Raw genomic sequence first — 18,837 nt, forward strand, 5'->3', positions numbered from 1 at the left:
CTCCAACCAAGGCCAATCAAATTCCAACACTGAACCCTGCCTCTCCCAGTTTATATCACCATCAAACCATGAGGATCCCCCCCCCCCCCCCCCATCCCCGCCTAATTACATGCTCGTCACCTTCCACAGATTCCCTACCTCCACAGTTTGGCCTCACCATACTTTCCCAGGCCCCTTCCTCAAAATGCCAACCTTCCAGAACTAATCATGACCTAATCCTCCTATCTGCAGACAAAATTTGCACCACAGTTGTTATGAATTTCAGTGATTTCTTAGTGGAAGACCTCTGCCATTTATCTGATTCCTCCACCTATAAACTCTGCCAGAATTATCCCATCCAGAAGTCCGACAGTCACCAATCCCTGCTTAAAGCCTTAGGTCCTTCTCAAACCTCTTCCCTGAATCTGTTTCTCTCTTCAACCCTATGACACCCACTCACACACATCTTGTACACACTCTTCAAAATCCACAAACTCAACAATCCTGGATACCCTATTGTAGGTGGTTATTGTGCACCCACTGAAAGAAATTGGGCCCTCATTGACAAGCACCTCCAACCAGTTGCCCATAATCTAGCCTCCCATGTCAAAGATACCAACCACATCCTTCACTGACTCTCCACCATCTCTATCACCTTACCTTCTGGATCCCTACCCTGACTGTTGATGCCACTTCCCCATACACTAACATCCCTCACACCCATGGTCTTATCACAAGTGAGCACTACCTTCCCCAATGTTATTCAAACTCCAAATCCACTACGTCATTCCTCACACAACTTACTAACTATACCCTAACTCACAGTTACTAATTTGGAGGGAAGGTGTACAAGAAAATCTATGGCACAGCCATTGCCATTAGCACGACTGCCTGCTATGACAACCTGTTCGTGGGCCATCTAAAGGAGATCTTCCTAGCCTCCCAAAATGCCAAACCCCCAGCCTGGTTCAGGTTTATTGCAGATATCTTTTTGATATGGACTCAGGGCAAAGATACCCTATCCTCATTCCCTCAGAACCCCAACACCTGCTCTCCCATCTGCTTCACCTGGTACTCCTCAATCCAGTGTGCCACCTTCCTAGATGCCGACCTCCTCCTCTCTGGTGCCTCCATCCACACTTCTGCCAACATTAAATCCACAATCCATCAACAGTACCTGCATTTCAACAGCTGTCACCTCTTTCACACCAAAAAATCACTCCCATACAGTCTGATCACCCAGTGATGGTGTATTTGCAGTGACAAGAACTCCCTTTGCCCAGTACAATGAGGGTTTCATTAAGGCCTTCACTGACAGGCACTGTTCCCCAGACCTAGTCCACAAACAAATCGCTCATGTCATTTTTCCTCACAACCCCATTCATCCTACCAACCTCAAGAACCAGCAACAAAGAAGTGCTCCCTTTGTCACCCAATACCAACCCAGACTGGAACAACTGAACAATATACCTCACCAGGGCTTTGATTGCCTATTGTCATGCCCTGAAATTAGGAACATCCTACCTGAGATCCTTCCCACCCTCCTACAGTAGTGTTCTGTCACCCACCCAACCTCCACAATGTCCTAGTCCACCCCCATGCCACTCCCAGTCTCAACCCATTGCCACAAGGGCCATATCCCTATGGAATACACAGGTACAAGACCCACCCAATACATTTATCCACCACTTCCTACTCCAGTCCTGTCACTGGCTTATCCTACCCCATCAGAGGCCACGCCACCTGTGAAAGCAGCCATGTTATACACCACCTCTGCTGCATACATTGCACAGATTTTTATATTGGTATGACTACCAACCAGCTCACCACCAGGATAAATAGCCACCACCAAATTATGGCCAAGAGCAAAACAGACCATCCTGCAGCCCAACTGAGCAGATTCTTTGCTCCCATAATTATCCTGGCCTCAATCTATGGTAACATGTCGCCACATCCTCTACCTAACAGTTCCCACCCTCTCTGTCCTATCACCTTCTCCCCATTCTTGTCTCCAATCCCCTTTGTGTGCTGCCCTCTGCCAATGCAACCCTCCATCTTTCCCCCCACACCTTCCCCCCCCCTCTCTCTCTCTCTCTCTCTGTCTCCATTTTCATCATCTTCCTGCCCCACAACCTCCTGACACTGAGCCTGCCGGCAGACAGCACTCCTCTCTCCACCAATCCATACATTGCTATCCCTTCCCCTTCCCCGCCCCCTCCAGACTGTTGCTTCCATACTGCATGACATTTGCATTCTGCTATGAACCGCCATTCCCTCTAAAGAAAATTAAAGTAAAAACCAGACTAACACTTGGATAATACAGGGTATAAGAAAATCTTCAGAGAAATTTAGAATGTTAATTAAACCATCTAGGCAAAATCCGACTCTGAAACAGTACGTAAACCGCTACAGAAAAATGTACAAGAAAGCCATTATAGCAGCAAAAAAATTAAACAATGATTCATACATCAACAGAAAAAGGGTAGCAAAAAATGAAATCAGTTTGGAATGTAATACATACAGACTTAGGCAGAATCAAAAAAAATTGTTCTTAAAAGTGAAGGTAAAACTATAAATGACCCTTTACAAATTGCCACCATATTCAATAGCCACTGCACAAGTTTAGTACCAAATCTTATAAAAATGAAAGTCACATAAAGACCAATCTTCTTGTCCAAACTATTTATCATCCACGTTTCACTTCCATACATGACTACACTCCATACAAATACTTTCAGAAACGACTTCCTGACACTTAAATCTATATTCAATGTTAACAAAGATGTGGACTCTGACCACAATCTGTTGGTTATGAACTGTAGATTAAAACTGAAGAAACTGCAAAAAGGTGGGAATTTAAGGAGATGGGACCTGGATAAACTGACTAAACCAGAGGTTGTAGAGAGTTTCATGGAGAGCATAAGAGAACAATTGACAGGAATAGGGGAAAGAAATACAGTAGAAGAAGAATGGGTAGGTTTGAGAGATGAAATAGTGAAGGCAGCAGAGGATCAAGTAGGTAAAAAGACAAGGGCTAGTAGAAATCCTTGGGTAACAGAAGAAATATTGAATTTAATTGATGAAAGGAGAAAATATAAAAATGCAGTAAATGAAGCAGGCAAAAAGGAATACAAACGTCTCAAAAATGAGATCGACAGGAAGTGCAAAATGGCTAAGCAGGGATGGCTAGAGGACAAATGTAAGGATGTAGAGGCTTATCTCACTAGGGGTAAGATAGATACTGCCTACAGGAAAATTAAAGAGACCTTTGGAGAAAAGAGAACCACTTGTATGAATATCAAGAGCTCAGATGGAAACCCAGTTCTAAGCAAAGAAGGGAAAGCAGAAAGGTGGAAGGAGTATATAGAGGGTCTGTACAAGGGCGATGTATTGAGGACAATATTATGGAAATGGAAGAGGATGTAGATGAAGATGAAATGGGAGATACGATACTGCGTTAAGAGTTTGACAGAGCACTGAAAGACCTGAGTCGAAACAAGGCCCCGGGAGTAGACAACATTGCATTAGATCTACTGACTGCCTTGGGAGAGCCAGTCCTGACAAAACTATACCATCTGGTGAGCAAAATGTATGAGACAGGCAAAATACCCTCAGACTTCAAGAAGAACATAATAATCCCAAAGAAAGCAGGTGCTGACAGATGTGAAAATTACAGAACAATCAGTTTAATAAGTCACGGATACAAAATACTAACACGAATTCTTTACAGACGAATGGAAAAACTGGTAGAAGCCGACCTTGGGGAAGATCAGTTTGGATTCCATAGAAATATTGGAACATGTGAGGCAATACTGATCCTACAACTTATCATAGAAGCTAGACTAAGGAAAGGCAAACCTATGTTTCTAGCATTTGTAGACTTAGAGAAAGCTTTTGACATGAGGCAATACTGATCCTACAACTTATCATAGAAGCTAGACTAAGGAAAGGCAAACCTATGTTTCTAGCATTTGTAGACTTAGAGAAAGCTTTTGACAATGTTGACTGGTATTCTCTCTTTCAAATTCTGAAGGTGGCAGGGGTAAAATACAGGGAGCGAAAGGCTATTTATAATTTGTGGCAGATGGCAGTTATAAGAGTTGAGGGACATGAAAGGGAAGCAGTGGTTGGGAAGGGAGTGAGACAGGGTTGTAGCCTCTCCCCAATGTTATTCAATCTGTATATTGAGCAAGCAGTGAAGGAAACAAAACAAAAATTCGGAGTAGGTGTTAAAATCCATGGAGAAGAAATAAAAACTTTGAGGTTTGCCGATGACATTGTAATTCTGTCAGAGACAGCAAAGGACTTAGAAGAGCAGTTTAACGGAATGGATAGTGTCTTGAAAGGAGGATATAAGATGAACATCAACAAAAGCAAAATGAGGATAATGGAATGTAGTTGAATTATGTTGGGTGATGCTGAGGGGATTAGATTAGGAAATGAGACACTTAAAGTAGTAAAGGAGTTTTGCTATTTGGGGAGCAAAATAACTGATGATGGTCAAAGTAGAGAGGATATAAAATGTAGACAGGCAATGGCAAGGAAAGCATTTCTGAAGAAGAAAAATTTGTTAACATTGAATATAGATTTAAGTGTCAGGAAGTCGTTTCTGAAAGTATTTGTATGGAGTGTAGTCATGTATGGAAGTGAAACGTGGATGATAAATAGTTTGGACAAGAAGAGAATAGAAGCTTTCAAAATGTGGTGCTACAGAAGAATGCTGAAGATTAGATGGGTAGATCATATAACCAATGAGGAGGTATTGAATAGGATTGGGGAGAAGAGAAGTTTGTGGCACAACTTGACTAGAAGAAGGGATCGGTTGGTAGGACATGTTCTGAGGCATCAAGGGATCACCAATTTAGTATTGGAGGGCAGCGTGGAGGGTAAAAATCGTAGAGGGAGACCAAGAGATAAATACACTAAGCAGATTCAGAAGGATGTAGGTTGCAGTAGGTACTGGGAGATGAAGAAGCTTGCACAGGATAGAGTAGCATGGAGAGCTGCATCAAACCAGTCTCAGGACTGAAGACCACAACAATAACAACATCAAGTAGGATTTTAAAATCACATGCGGACTTAATTAGTTACATATTGTGTTATTTGTGTAACCAATCTATGGAAACTGGTGTGTTCCCAGATAGATTAAAACATGTAGTAGTGATGCCAATCCACAAAAGTGGAGCAAGGGATGAAATATCCAACTATCAGTCCATCTCCCTGCTGCCAGTATTCTCAAAGGTATATGATAGGATTTATAGTCACACTACACAAAATGGCTTACTGACTCCTACACAGTTCGGCTTTTGTAAGGGCTCCTCCACAGACAGAGCTATATTTAACCTAACAGATGAAATTTTAGGTGCACTAAATTACAAAATGTATCCAATGGGGATATTTTGTGACCTTGCCAAGGCATTTGATTGTGTAGATCACAACACACCCTTAAAAAAGCTTCCACATTATGGCATTAAAGACAAATCTTTGACTTGGTTAGAATCATACGTATGGAACAGGAAGCAAAGGGTTGTCTTAAGGGGGACAGGAACAGCATTAACTTCAGACTGGGGAAATACAAAGTATGGAGTCATACAGGGCTCAATTCTTGGGTCATTCATTTCCCTGATCTACATTAATGATCTACCAATCACAATTAACAACAGAGCAAAAATAGTAATATTTGCTGATGATACAAATATCCTCGTAAAAGGACCCAACTGCACAATGTAGGATACTGCCATGACAGTCTCTACTCAAGTACACAAATGGTTCACTGTGAATAGCCTAACCTTAAATATTTCAAAAGCCAATATAATACAGTTTCTGAAAAAAAATAAAAAAATAAAGCTCCTGAAATACATGTTAACAATCACAAAATTAATGAAACCAAACATACAAAATTCCTAGGTATTCAGATAGACAGTCGCCTAATATGGAAAGAAGAAATTGATCAGCTGGTCAAGAAACTTAGCTCATCGTGCTTTGCACTAAGAGCTCTCCATCAGTTAGTAGACAGAGAAATAATGTTGTTGTCATATATTGCATATTTCCATTCTGTTCTCTCCTATGGCATAATCTTCTGGGGAAATGCTGCAGGTGTTCAAAAAGTCTTCAGAATACAAAAACGAGCAGTGAGGCTAATATGTGGGGTCCCTAATGGGACATCTTGCAGAGGTCTCTTCATATCTCTCAGGATACTTACCAGCACAGGTCAGTATATATATAATCACTGATGTTTTTGTAGCCATCAACAGGGAACTGATTCAGAAAAATTGTGACATCCACAACCATGACACAAGACAGGTGCAGTTAAAACTTGTATTCATTCAAACCATGACCATGAAGAAAATTTACTTCCTTATATATGCCAGTAGCATAAAAATATGCACTGTCACTTATTCTACAATTTTAAACAATCACTTAAACTGTATTTGGCAGAATGCAGGCTTTAATACTGCATGCAAGTAATTGTTCTTGTAAAATAAACCAAAGTCTGTGCAATGTGATGTATAAATGTTAATGTACTACTGTAATTGCATCAATTGACTTGTCCTATATTACTTGTACACTGGCTGTATAATATGTAATCAACAGGGCCAAATAAATAAATAAATAAATAAACATACAAGAGACAGAGAATGCAATCACCAAACCAAAAAATAAATTTTCCTGTGGTACAGATGACATTCTTGATTTATTTATTTTATTGTGAGTACTGTTGATCCTGATAGCAATGGAGTTGCAAGGATATGCAATGAGTCAGTATTTTTACAATGTTAACAATACAGCAGCATGCAAAATGGTTAATTCATGACAAGACTCATAGTAACAACACGGAACAATAGAAGAAATAAAAACATATTACATACATCAGAATTAACACTTACACGTACACATTCAAATTAACAATATCAAAGTATTTGAGCAACAACATAACACCACAGCAACAAATAATTTACATTTATACTTACAGTGAATGGCTAACTCAGTTGTATAATAAAAATTTGCTCCTATGCACTAAAAAAATTCACTAATTGAATAGAATGACTTTTGTATTAGGTATTCCTGCAGTTTTCTCTTGAACTTTGGTGTTTCAGGAGCAAGACTTTTGATGACACTGGGTAAAGCATTGTAAATTTTGATGCCTGTATAATTTACTCCTTTCTGTACAGTTTAACTGGTTACTATGAAACTCCTCTTTTGACCTTTTGTCATGACCATGATATTCATTATTGGTTTTGAAGAGAGAGTGGTTTTTATTAATGAAACATACAAGGTAGTATATGTACTGAGATATCATTGTAAATACCTGCAGTTTCCTAAACTGCATGAATCCCTTAGTTGCACACCACTCATGATGCATATAGCTCTTTTCTGAGCAAAAAAAAAAAAAAAAAAAAAAAAAAAAAAAAAAAAATAAATTGTTTTGCCAAGGGCTGGTTGCCTCAAAGGATGAATCCACAAGACCAAAGTGCATGGAAATATCTGAAGTAAGCAGCTCTTATGGCATCCTTATGTGTGGTTGATGTAATTATGTGTAAGGCAAATGCTACAGGTAACCTTCTTTCTAGATCTAGACTACAGTTGGACCAATTTAGTTTGCAATCTATGTTCACACCCAGGAATTTAGCTGAGTCGACTTGCTCCATTTGTTGTCCATTACATAATATAGTTATATCCCCCAGTTCTTTATATGCTATATGAAAGTGTACATAATGAGGTTTTTTTTATATTCAGAGAGAGTCCATTACAGTTAAACCATTTCAGAATATCATTAAATGCTTTGTTCACAGACATTTCCCAGTTGTTCCCTGTTGCTTTATCAACTAGAACAGAAGTATCATCAGTGAATAGGGTGAACTTGCTCACTGATGTGTGCAGTATGGGAGGTCATTATAAATATAAGAAACACTAAGGATTCCAACATCAAGCCTCAAGGCACCCCAGTGTTGACTGTGCCCCACTTGGATAAAGCTGGGATTCCATTACAGTCAGTAATTATTACCCTTGTTTCCTATCTGTAGGGTAGGATTTAATCCATGTCCCTATTATTCCACTTGACCCATAGTAGTCTGCTTAATTTAGCAGAATTTTATGGTTGACACAGTCGAAAGCTTTGGATAAGTCACATAGGATTCCAATTGGTGCCAATTTTTTGTTAAGAGAGTCGAGAATTTGAATGGTGAAAGAGAAAATAGCATCATCAATTGATAGGCCTTGCCGGAAACCAAACTGACATTGATAACATTGACTGAGAATGTTATGGCCTGTCAGGTGATTAACAGTGATCTTGTGTACCACTTTCTCAAGAACCTTTGAAAAAACTTGTTAGCAGGGATATTGGGCAGCAGTATGTTACATCAGTTTTTTCACCTTTCTTGAAAAGTGTTTTCACACAGGCATATTTTAATCTAAATGGAACAATACCTTGTTTTAGGGATTTATTAAAAATGTGACACAAAACTGCATTTATATAGCAATGACAATGTTTAAGTATCTTAGTTGAAATATTATCAGCCCCACAAGTGTTTTCTGGCTTCATCTCTCTGATTGTCTTAGTGATCTCACAAATTGTTATGGGGGTTATCTGCATCTGGCAATCTCTGGCGTTGTTAGCTTTATGCAGAAGGGCTTCACAGCCAATTTTTTCTGCAGCTGTTAAAAATTTTTATTGAAGATATTAGCAACTTCCTCAGTATTTTTTACAATGTTTCCATCCTGAATTAATTCTACGTCAGTCATGTACTCTACTTTTTTATCATTCTCCGTTTTTAAAACTTGCCAGATGGCTTTTGATTTGTTGTTTGGCTTGTCAATTTCACATTGTTATGTACATAGTTTTTGATTTTTTTTATTACCCTTTATAAATATTAAAATACAATCTATAGTCCTCCTTTTTGATGGGATCATTAGATAGCCTTAGGAATTCATATAAATTTCTTTTTGTTCAACAGGAAATTCTGATCCTTTAGTAATGCAGGGTTTCCATTTTGCAGCCTGAGGATTGTTTTTCAAGATTATTTTTGGGAATACAGCTTCAAACAATGACACAAACTCATTAGAGAACAGATTAAATTTTTCATTAATATTCCTCTCCATAAATACAGGGGTCCTGCTGTAAGAAAAGACTGAAGATTTCTAAGGTATCATTATTGACTGGCCTGAGAGTTTTAAAGGAGTGTTTCAGTATATCACACAGCTTGATATCTTTTTACTATAAGCGGCTGACCATCATGGCCTGACAGACCATTGAGAATTTGACTTACAATAATACTGCTGCTTCTGTATCTGTCCAGGAATATATTGTCAATTAGGCTCTTACAAGAACTAGTTACTCTAGTGGGAAAGTTAACTATTGAAATTAGATTAAATGCTTCCATCAGGCACTATAGTTCTCTTCTACTGTTATTTGCAGTTAAAAAGTTAATATTAAAATCACCCATGATAATTAAATCCCTATGTTTTGAATGTTGGTTCAAAAGTTGTTCCATGTGTTTTAGAAAGATACATATTTTCCCTACAGGGGCCCTGTAAACTGCCATAATTATAACTGATTTATTACTTGTAGTAATTTCTGTTTCACTGGCTTCAAAGTGAGAATCTGCATCAAAAGTACGTATGTCTAGAGATTTATATTTTACATTAGTTTTAACATAGATTGTAGTCCCTCCTTTCTCATTTTTATGAGGGTGGTTTGAAAAGTTCTGGGAATCACCATGAGAGGTCAGAGCTAGAACAATGAGTTGTTCACATGATATTTATTGGTCTGTTGCCTGTAAACATGTGCCACATCAATGCTCTTGGAAGACAGCTGTGGCAGTCACATGGCTCTGTAGTTGTTCCTGTGTAGTGATTTGCGAAGGTGGAAAAAAATCGAGATTCGAGCAGTGATTAAGTAGTTCATGAAGAAAGGTATGAAAGCAAAGGACATTCATGCTGATTTCCAAAATACACTGGGGGACTCTGCTCCTTCATATTCAACTGTAGCCAATTGAACAAAAGAATTTAAATTTGGTTGGGAGAGCTCAGACAATGATCCATGCAGTGGTTGGCCAAGATGTGTCACTACTCCAGAAATCATTGCAAAAGTGAACAAAATGGTCATAGAGGATCACCAGTTGAAGGTGCATGAAACTGCTCATGCTTGCCAGATGTCATCTAAAAGTGTATATCACATTTGAACTGAAGAATTAGAAATGATAAAAACTATCTGCAAGATAGTTGCCGCAACTATTGACACTGGATCAAAAATGCATGAGAATGGGCATATCAGAACAATGTTTGGGGCATTTTAGGAGAAACAAACAAGATTTTTTGTTAGGTTTGTGACCACACATGAAACTTGGGTGCACTACTATACCACAGAGACAAGACAACGATCAAATCAGTGGAAACATGATGGTTCCCCAACACCAAAGAAAGCCAAGACAATTCCTTCAGCAGGAAAGGTCATGGCATCAGTGTTCTGGGATGCAAAGGGGGTTCTGTTGATAGATTATCTCCCCACTGGGCAAAAAATTACTGAAGAATACTATGCTGACATTTTGGACAAATTGCAACAAAGGATACATGAAAAAGGCCAGGTTTAGCAAGGAAGAAAATTACACAAATTAAGGTTTGACTGTTGCAACACGCACCTTATTCATCTGATATGGCTCCCTCAGACTTCCATCTCTTCTCAAAACAGAAAATTTTTCTTGGTAGACGAAAATTCACTTCAAACAAAGAACTGATAGCCACAGTTGACAATTATTTTGCAGGCCTGGAGGAAACTCATTTTCGAGATGGGATCAAGTCACTGGAACATTGTTGGACCAAGTGCATTAATCTACAAGGAGACTTCATTGAAAAATAAAAATGCTTCAGTGATGTATGTACTTTTTTTCTATTCCATTCTGAGAACTTTTTAAACCAACCTCGTATTAATGATATCAGTTTGTTTAAAGTGTTTGATTTGTTGAAAAAAATTCTCAGTTTGCATCTCTCAAGCAATGGAAATTCCAGATAGGAATAACAACAATGTAGGAAAAGACAGATTGCTACTCAGCATAAGAGGACACGTTAAGTTGCAGACAGACACAATTAAAAAGACACTCACATATAGCTTTTGGCGACAGCCTTCATCAGTAAAGGAGGAGACACACACACACACACACACACACACACACACACACAATTTACACACACACACACACACACACACACACACACACACACACACACACACACACACACACATTAACTATGGGATATTTTATGAATAAAATTTGGTGGTACAAAAATATTACTTTCTTTAAATCTTCATTTTGCCAGTGTATAAGCAGGTGACAGCCTTCCATGTAATGTTACATAAATGCTAGTTTTAAGTATTAGATACAAGCATCAGCTGAGCAGTTTAAAAGAGGAAAAGTGGATTTCTTCAAAGTAGTTGATTATATATTTATAAAATATTGTACCAATCCCCCTAATCAACAAGTCTGAGGTGCTGTCTTTTGCTGAAACTGAAACTGAGCCAGTGGGACTCACTTCAGCTGTTTTGGCAAAACCTGTTTTGCCTGGTTTCAGGAGGAGGCAAATGCAAAAGGGTAGAGGTCCATTAATCATTGTCAGTTCAAATGTGCAGTGAATGATGGTACTCATTATGGAAATGGTACAAGGTGCACTAAGTGTGTATGCCTGGGGGTCTCATTCAACATGTGCACATAAAATAATACATATCTATGTATTTCAAAATGAGTTTAGTGTAATATATGCTCTACAATGTTTGTGAATTGTCTGCACTTCTTAATCACCTTAACTTCAGTCTAAACTCTTAAGCTCAACTTTTTAATGTGACTACAGAGTGTCCAGTACATCAACTTTCAATTTACTTATCAGTTTTTACCCATCACTTTGCACCATCTGCTGTGGTACTTTAGTATAATCTTTATCAACAATTCTCTTCATTTTTCACCAAAGTTTTAAGACTGGATCCAGTTCCAGTTTTATTGTGTGCTTTTTGGTTGATATTGATTCATAAAATTAATGTCTAGAACATTTAAAGCATAATTTTAAACTTTAAAACTAGCTGTTTAACATATCATCACTAGTCATGTGAAATAACATTTCTGTCCAATAAAGCTAACACAAAGTCTGAAAAAGTCAAGATAACTCACATTAAACTTATAAACATGCACATTCTCCCCAAAATTAAATTTCAAAATAAATGTGTAACATACCATTATAACCATTAAGGCAGGTTAGTCCCTCAATGCCACAGACCTCATCAGCAGCTGAAAAATCCAAGATCCAAATTAAATTACAGTCTGCCTTAAAATATGACCCTCCTTATCAAGGAAAAAAAAATACTTACAATTTGGCATCATATGATGGGTACAATTGCAGAACTTCAAATGGTGTTGTTTGTGGCACTGAACCAGACATGTTGTGAAGCTATAATATGGGTACACACCTGTGGGAACTTCATTACGAAACAGACAATCTCTTCCACTGGGTTCTACCTCATACAGCATTGGATCATTGACTACTTCCTTCACCTGTTAGGAAACCCATGTGATGATAAAAGTAGTTTCAAACAAAATCATAAATGTTTATATAAATTGTCTGGTGATATATATAAACTTTTAACTATAATAGGAGAAATTCTGTGGCTACTGTGAGCAATCTGTATATTCACATTCCTCATATGATTAAATAGGAAAGTTTGCAAAGAAACCAGATGTTTGTATCTGTTACCACACTAATATTATAAATTCAAAAGTAACTCCATGTGTTATGTTTTATGATTAAACTGTTGAACCAAGTTTGATAAAATGTGGTATGTAGAGTACTTAAAAACTGAGGAAGAACATAGGCTACTTTAGAAAGTGTGTAGTAAGACATAATTGTTGACTTAAGAAGATAATATTTACTCTTTGAAAAAACTATTTACTCTTTCACTTTCCAACTTGATCATCTTTGGAAAAATACTTTTATTGGTTTATACGTTCTATGTGATATGATTCATTGTAATCAATAAAATGCATATTTAATTCTCAATATGTTTTGACCATACTTCCATAATAATACAGGTATTATTAATTGTGGAAGTGACTCACTCTGTCACATTTTCATTACAATATTGCTGAACTGACTCTGATGGTATTTGGTATGGAGGTAGCTTGAACCCTGAGGAAGACCGTAGGCTACCTTAGAAATCTGTAGCTTTTTGAGTGTTAATAAAATTTTTAAATATAGTATACTTGAGTGGCATGCAGATGACAGTGGTATAATGGTTGACAACTCTTAGTGACTATAGATTATTCTGTGGAAGTGTAAATCCAATGTTATTGTGCACATGATTTATTATATTGAGTTGTTACACCACCTAGCATAGCTGGAGAATTTTGGTGGGGATACAACAATAAACCCAGACAGTAAGAGCAAGAACCAAATGTAAAACTATAACTATAAGCATCACAAATGTAAGTCTTGATTTAGCACACAGTTCTAAGAAAGCTCAAGATATGAAAGTTACTGAAATCCAACAAATCGCAGAGCAATCTCACATCCATTGGAACTTGAATGCAGAATGTCAGGTGGCCTTAAGAGCTACAGAGACATTAGAACAGCCAAAGGCCCATCACATTTTAGGTGCTGAGCTTCATGTGCCTCATATAGCTTCCAAGACACTTGAGGACTCACAGTGACGGTGTCATTTAAAGGCCATATAACAAACAGAGAGTCATATCTTTACATGAGGAATGTTGGAGGCTTTTGCTAAGGCTACATTTGATTATGATGTATTAACTGACTATCTTAATCACACATCAGTCCTCTTAGGGAGACAGATGCAAAGTGTAGGCACCATATGCTATTGAATAGGAGGGAGAAAAGTTGCTCTGGTGACAAAATATCACATACAGTACTAGATGAACCAGAGAAATGCCTAAAAACTCTACTTCTGCATGGATGTAAGGAATTGAAGCATTTTTAAGCATAATTAGAAAATGTAATGCGTAGTGTCCGATATGACATACAGAAAAATAATAGAAACACGTTCATCATGTACCTACATGCTCCCACAGCTTACATTTTTATACAAAAGTCTCTCCACCACTATATCCACAGACATCTCATAATATTACTAGCTTATTTACTCACCATCACACATCATAACAAAACTACCGATATGTGAGCAAAGCAGTGTGTAATAGAGAGTTACTATAAAAAAAAGGAAATGATGTTTAACATTGTTCCCAAAAATCTCCAAAAATTTTTGACTGATTTACTTCAAATTTTTACATAACTAATATACAGGGTGGTCCATTGATAGTGACTGGGCCAAATATCTCACAAAATAAGCATCAAATGAAAAAACTACAAAGAACGAAACTCGTCTAGGGTGAAGGTGGAAACCAGATGGCGCTATGGTTGGCCCGCTAGATGGCGCTGCCATTGGTCAAATGGATATCAACTGCATTTTTTAAAATAGGAACCCCCATTTTTATTACATATTCATGTAGTACATAAATAAATATGAATGTTTTAGTTGGACCACCTTTTTCGCTTTGTGATAGATGGTGCTGTAATAGTCACAAATGTATAAGTTCGTGGTACCACGTAACATTGCACCAGTGCGGACGGCATTTGCTTCATGATACATTACCCATGTTAAAATGGACCATTTATGAATTGCGGAAAAGGTCAATATTGTGTTGATGTATGGCTATTGTGACCAAAATGCCCAACGGGCATGTGCTATGTATGCTGCTTGGTATCCTGGACAACATCATCCAACTGTCCGGACAGTTCACCAGATAGTTATGTTATTTAAGGAAACAGGAAGTGTTCAGCCACATGTGAAATGTCAACCACAATCTGCAACAAATGATGATGCCCAAGTAGGTCTTTTAGTTGCTGTCATGGCTAATCCGCACATCAGTAGCAGACAAATTGCGCGAGAATCGGGAATCTCAAAAACATCGGTGTTGAGAATGCTACATCAACATCGATTGCACCCATACCACACATTTCTATGCACCAGGAATTGCATGGTGATGACTTTGAACATCATACAGAATTTTGCCACTGGGCACAAGAGAAATTACGGGACGATGACAGATTTTTTCATGGATTCTATTTAGTGATGAAGTGTCATTCACCAACAGTGGTAACGTAAACTGGCATAATATGCACTATTGGGCAACAGAAAATCTATGATAGCTGCAACAAGCAACAAGTGCAACATCAGCGACCTTGGCGGGTTAATGTATGGTGCGGCATTATGGGAGGAAGGATAATTGGCCCCCATTTTATTGATGGCAATCTAATGGTGCAATGTATGCTGATTCCCTACATAATGTTCTACTGATGTTACTACAAGATGTTTCACTGCACGACAGAATGGTGATGTACTTCCAAGATGATTGATGTCTGGCACATAGCTCGCATGCGGTGAAGCAGTATTGAATAGCATATTTCATGACAGGTGGATTGGTCGTTGAAGCGTGTTCACCGGATCTGACATCCCCGGATTTCTTTCTGTGGGGAAAGTTGAAGGATATCTGCTATCATGATCCATCGACGCCTGACAATGTGCGTCAGCGCATTGTCAATGCATGTGCAAACATTACGGAAGGTGAACTACTCACTGTTGAGAGGAATGTCATTACACACATTGCCAAATGCATTGAGGTTGATGGACATCATTTTGAGCATTTATTGCATTAATGTGGTATTTATAGGCAATCACACTGTAATAGCATGCATTCTCAGAAATGATAAGTTCACAAAGGTACATGTATCACATTGGAACAACCGAAATAAACTGTTCAAATGTACCTACGTTCTCAATTTTAATTTAAAAAACCTACCTGTTACCAACTGTTTGCCTAAAATTGTGAGCCATATGTTTGCAACTATTACAGTGCCATCTGTCACAAAGCGAAAAACGTGGTCCAACTAAAACATTCATATTTCTTTACGTACTACACAAATATGTAATAATAAATGGGGGTTCCTATTTTTTTTAATGCAGTTCATTTCCATTTGACCTATGGCAGTGCCATCTAGCAGGCCAACCATAGCGCCATCTGGTTTCCCCCTTCAAGCTAGACAAGTTTTGTTCTTTGTAGTTTTTTCATTTGATGCTTATTTCATGAGATATTTGGCCAGGTCATGATCAATGGACCACCCTGTATATGATATATAAATATATCTATCCTATTATATCATGACAAGTCATTGTTTACCATTGTTACCAAAAAACTCAAAAAATACTTCACCGATCTACTTCAAATTTCTGCATGATACTCTAATGAACATTGAAACAGACATGGACTATAAATACAAATTGAATATATAAACCTGGAGCATTGATACCATCATTCTTGAAATTATCTTGATAAATTTATTCAAAAATTTTACATATTACTCTAACAAATATTCAGAAGTACATTACATGAGCTGTATATATACACACATCAAAAAAAGTTTTGTATCACCTCGGTTTCGAGAGTTCTGGAACCTGTACAGCAAATTGGAATAGAGGTCAGTATAAACATCATTTCCGCCCTTTTTATTGCTCATGAAAACTGCACATTGCATGTTGTACCACCATAAAGCAAGACCTTCAGAGGTGGTGGTCCATATTGCTTACACACTGGTGCCTCTAATACCTTGTAGCATGTCCTCTTGCACTGATGCATGCCTGTATTCGTCATGGCACACTATCCACAAGTTCATCAAGGCACTGTTGGTCCAGATTGTCCCACTCCTTAATGGTGATTCGACATAGATCCCTTAGAGTGGTTGGTGGGTCACGTCATCCATAAATAGTCCTTTTTAATCTATCACAGGCATGTTCAATGTGGTTCATGTCTGGAGAGCCTACTGGCCAATCTAGTTGAGCAATGTTGTTATCCTGATCGAAGCCATTCACAAGATGTGCATGATGTAGATGCGAACTGTCATCCATGAAGATGAATGCCTTGCCAATATGCTGCGGATATGGTTGCACTGTCAGTCAGAGGATGGCATATATGTATCGTACAGCCATTATGGCATCTCCCATGACTACCAGCAGCATACGTCGGCCCCACATAATGCCATCCCAAGACAGCAGGGAACCCCCACCTTGCTGCACTTGCTGGATATTGTGTCTAAGACATTCAGCCTGACCGGGTTGTCTCCAAACACGTCTTCGTCGATTGTCTGTTTGAAGGCATATGCAACACTCATTGGTGAAGAGAACATGATGACAATCCTGAGCAGTGCATTCGGCATGTTGATGAGCCCATCTGTACTGCACTGCATGGTGTCGTGATTGTAAAGATGGACCACACCATGGACATCGGGAGTGAAGTTGTGCATCATACAGCCTATTGTGCACAGTTTGAGCCATAACAGGACGTCCTGTGGCGGCACGAAAAGCATTATTCAACATGCTGTCAGGGTTCCTCCAAGCCATAATCTGTAGGTAGCAGTCATCCACTGCAGTGGTAGCCCTTGGGGGGTCTGAGCGAGACATGTTATTGACAGTTCCTGTCTCTCTGTATTTCCTCCATGTCCAAACAACATAACTTTGGTTCATTCCAAGATGACTGGACACTTCTCTTGTTGAGAGCCCTTCCTGGTACAAAGTACCAATGCGGACATGATGGAACCACCATATTGACCATCTAGGCATGGTTGTACTACAGACAACATGAGCCGTTTACCTCTTCCCTGGTGGACTGACTGGAATTGATTGGCTGTCAGACCCCCTCCATCTACCGCATTTACTCGAATCTAAGCCACACTCGAATCTAAGCTGCACCTGAAAAATGAGACTCGAAATCAAGGAAAAACAATTTTCCCGAATCTAAGCCGCACCTGGAATTTGAGACTCGAAATTCAAGACGAGAGAAAAGTCTTAGACCGCAACTCCAAATCGAAACAAAGTTGGTCCATTGTAACATGAGACACAATTTAGGTCGAAAGGATGAAAATACAACTACAGTTGTTTGATTCGAGTCGTAAGCTTAACAGTTAAGATTTACCAAGAAGCCATTGCTATGTGTCAGGCACTCCATCCGTATTTATACGGGTACCCTTCCTTTTTCACGTGCTTCATCTGGTTTGAATCGATTGCTTATTGTGCTTTGATCTGATAAGTGCAGTTCTCTTTGTTATAGGTGTTTACATCACTCTAAGCTGAAACTGCATTATTGTACTGTGTCATGCATTGTTTATCGCATTCTGATAATGAGTGTTTACGACCTGTAGCCGCTCGCAGCATGGCTTGCTTTTGTGCACACTACCGCCGCTTACAATAAAAAAAGGAGAGGAATTGTCTCATAAGCATAATGATCAACAAGAACCAAATAATATACTGCGTATGATAGAAGATGTTCTGAACAAGAGTTTAGCAAAAATTTTTCTCCGTTTGAAAATCTTTGCAGACGCCTCTTTAGTACATTACATTCTGCACAGAAATTAGAGTCATCTTAGATTTAAAAATCTAGTCAGTTACCTTGCTTCATTTCTGACTATCACTATTGAGCATAAGAATAATACGAATATAAACATGACATGATATGTATATTCTTCCGTGTTTGCTGTTGTCTCACTCTAGTTTCGTAGTTTATTAGGCAGACAGGATTTAAATGAGATAGCAGCAAACACGAAAGAATACATGGCATTATGTTTACATTCTTCTACCTTTTCTTTTAATTTATTTGCTGGTGCAGAGGGTTTGATGCCAGTATTTATCTACCAATGATATCTACTTTTCAACAGCTGCCATGCCTTCTGTACCAAGAAAAGCCCTCCCATACATCCTAGCCACCCATGGATGACACATATGCAGTGAGCAGAACTCCCTTGCCAGTATACTGA

At 38.5% G+C, this 18,837-nt stretch overlaps 1 protein-coding gene across 1 annotated transcript in view; it reads right to left on the reverse strand.

Annotated features, from left to right (window-relative positions):
- LOC124711693 (sodium channel protein Nach-like) overlaps positions 1-18,837 on the reverse strand; it is a 163,751-nt gene that overhangs the window by 54,258 nt on the left and 90,656 nt on the right. The window contains exons 7-8 of the mRNA XM_047241892.1: positions 12,332-12,515; positions 12,198-12,251 (exon numbers count right to left, since the gene is read on the reverse strand). Coding sequence (XP_047097848.1) covers positions 12,198-12,251; positions 12,332-12,515 — 238 coding nt within the window. The remainder of the gene's footprint in view (positions 1-12,197; positions 12,252-12,331; positions 12,516-18,837) is intronic.

The sequence above is a fragment of the Schistocerca piceifrons genome, chromosome 8 (genome assembly GCF_021461385.2).
Source record: "Schistocerca piceifrons isolate TAMUIC-IGC-003096 chromosome 8, iqSchPice1.1, whole genome shotgun sequence".
NCBI classification, from domain to species: domain Eukaryota; kingdom Metazoa; phylum Arthropoda; class Insecta; order Orthoptera; family Acrididae; genus Schistocerca; species Schistocerca piceifrons.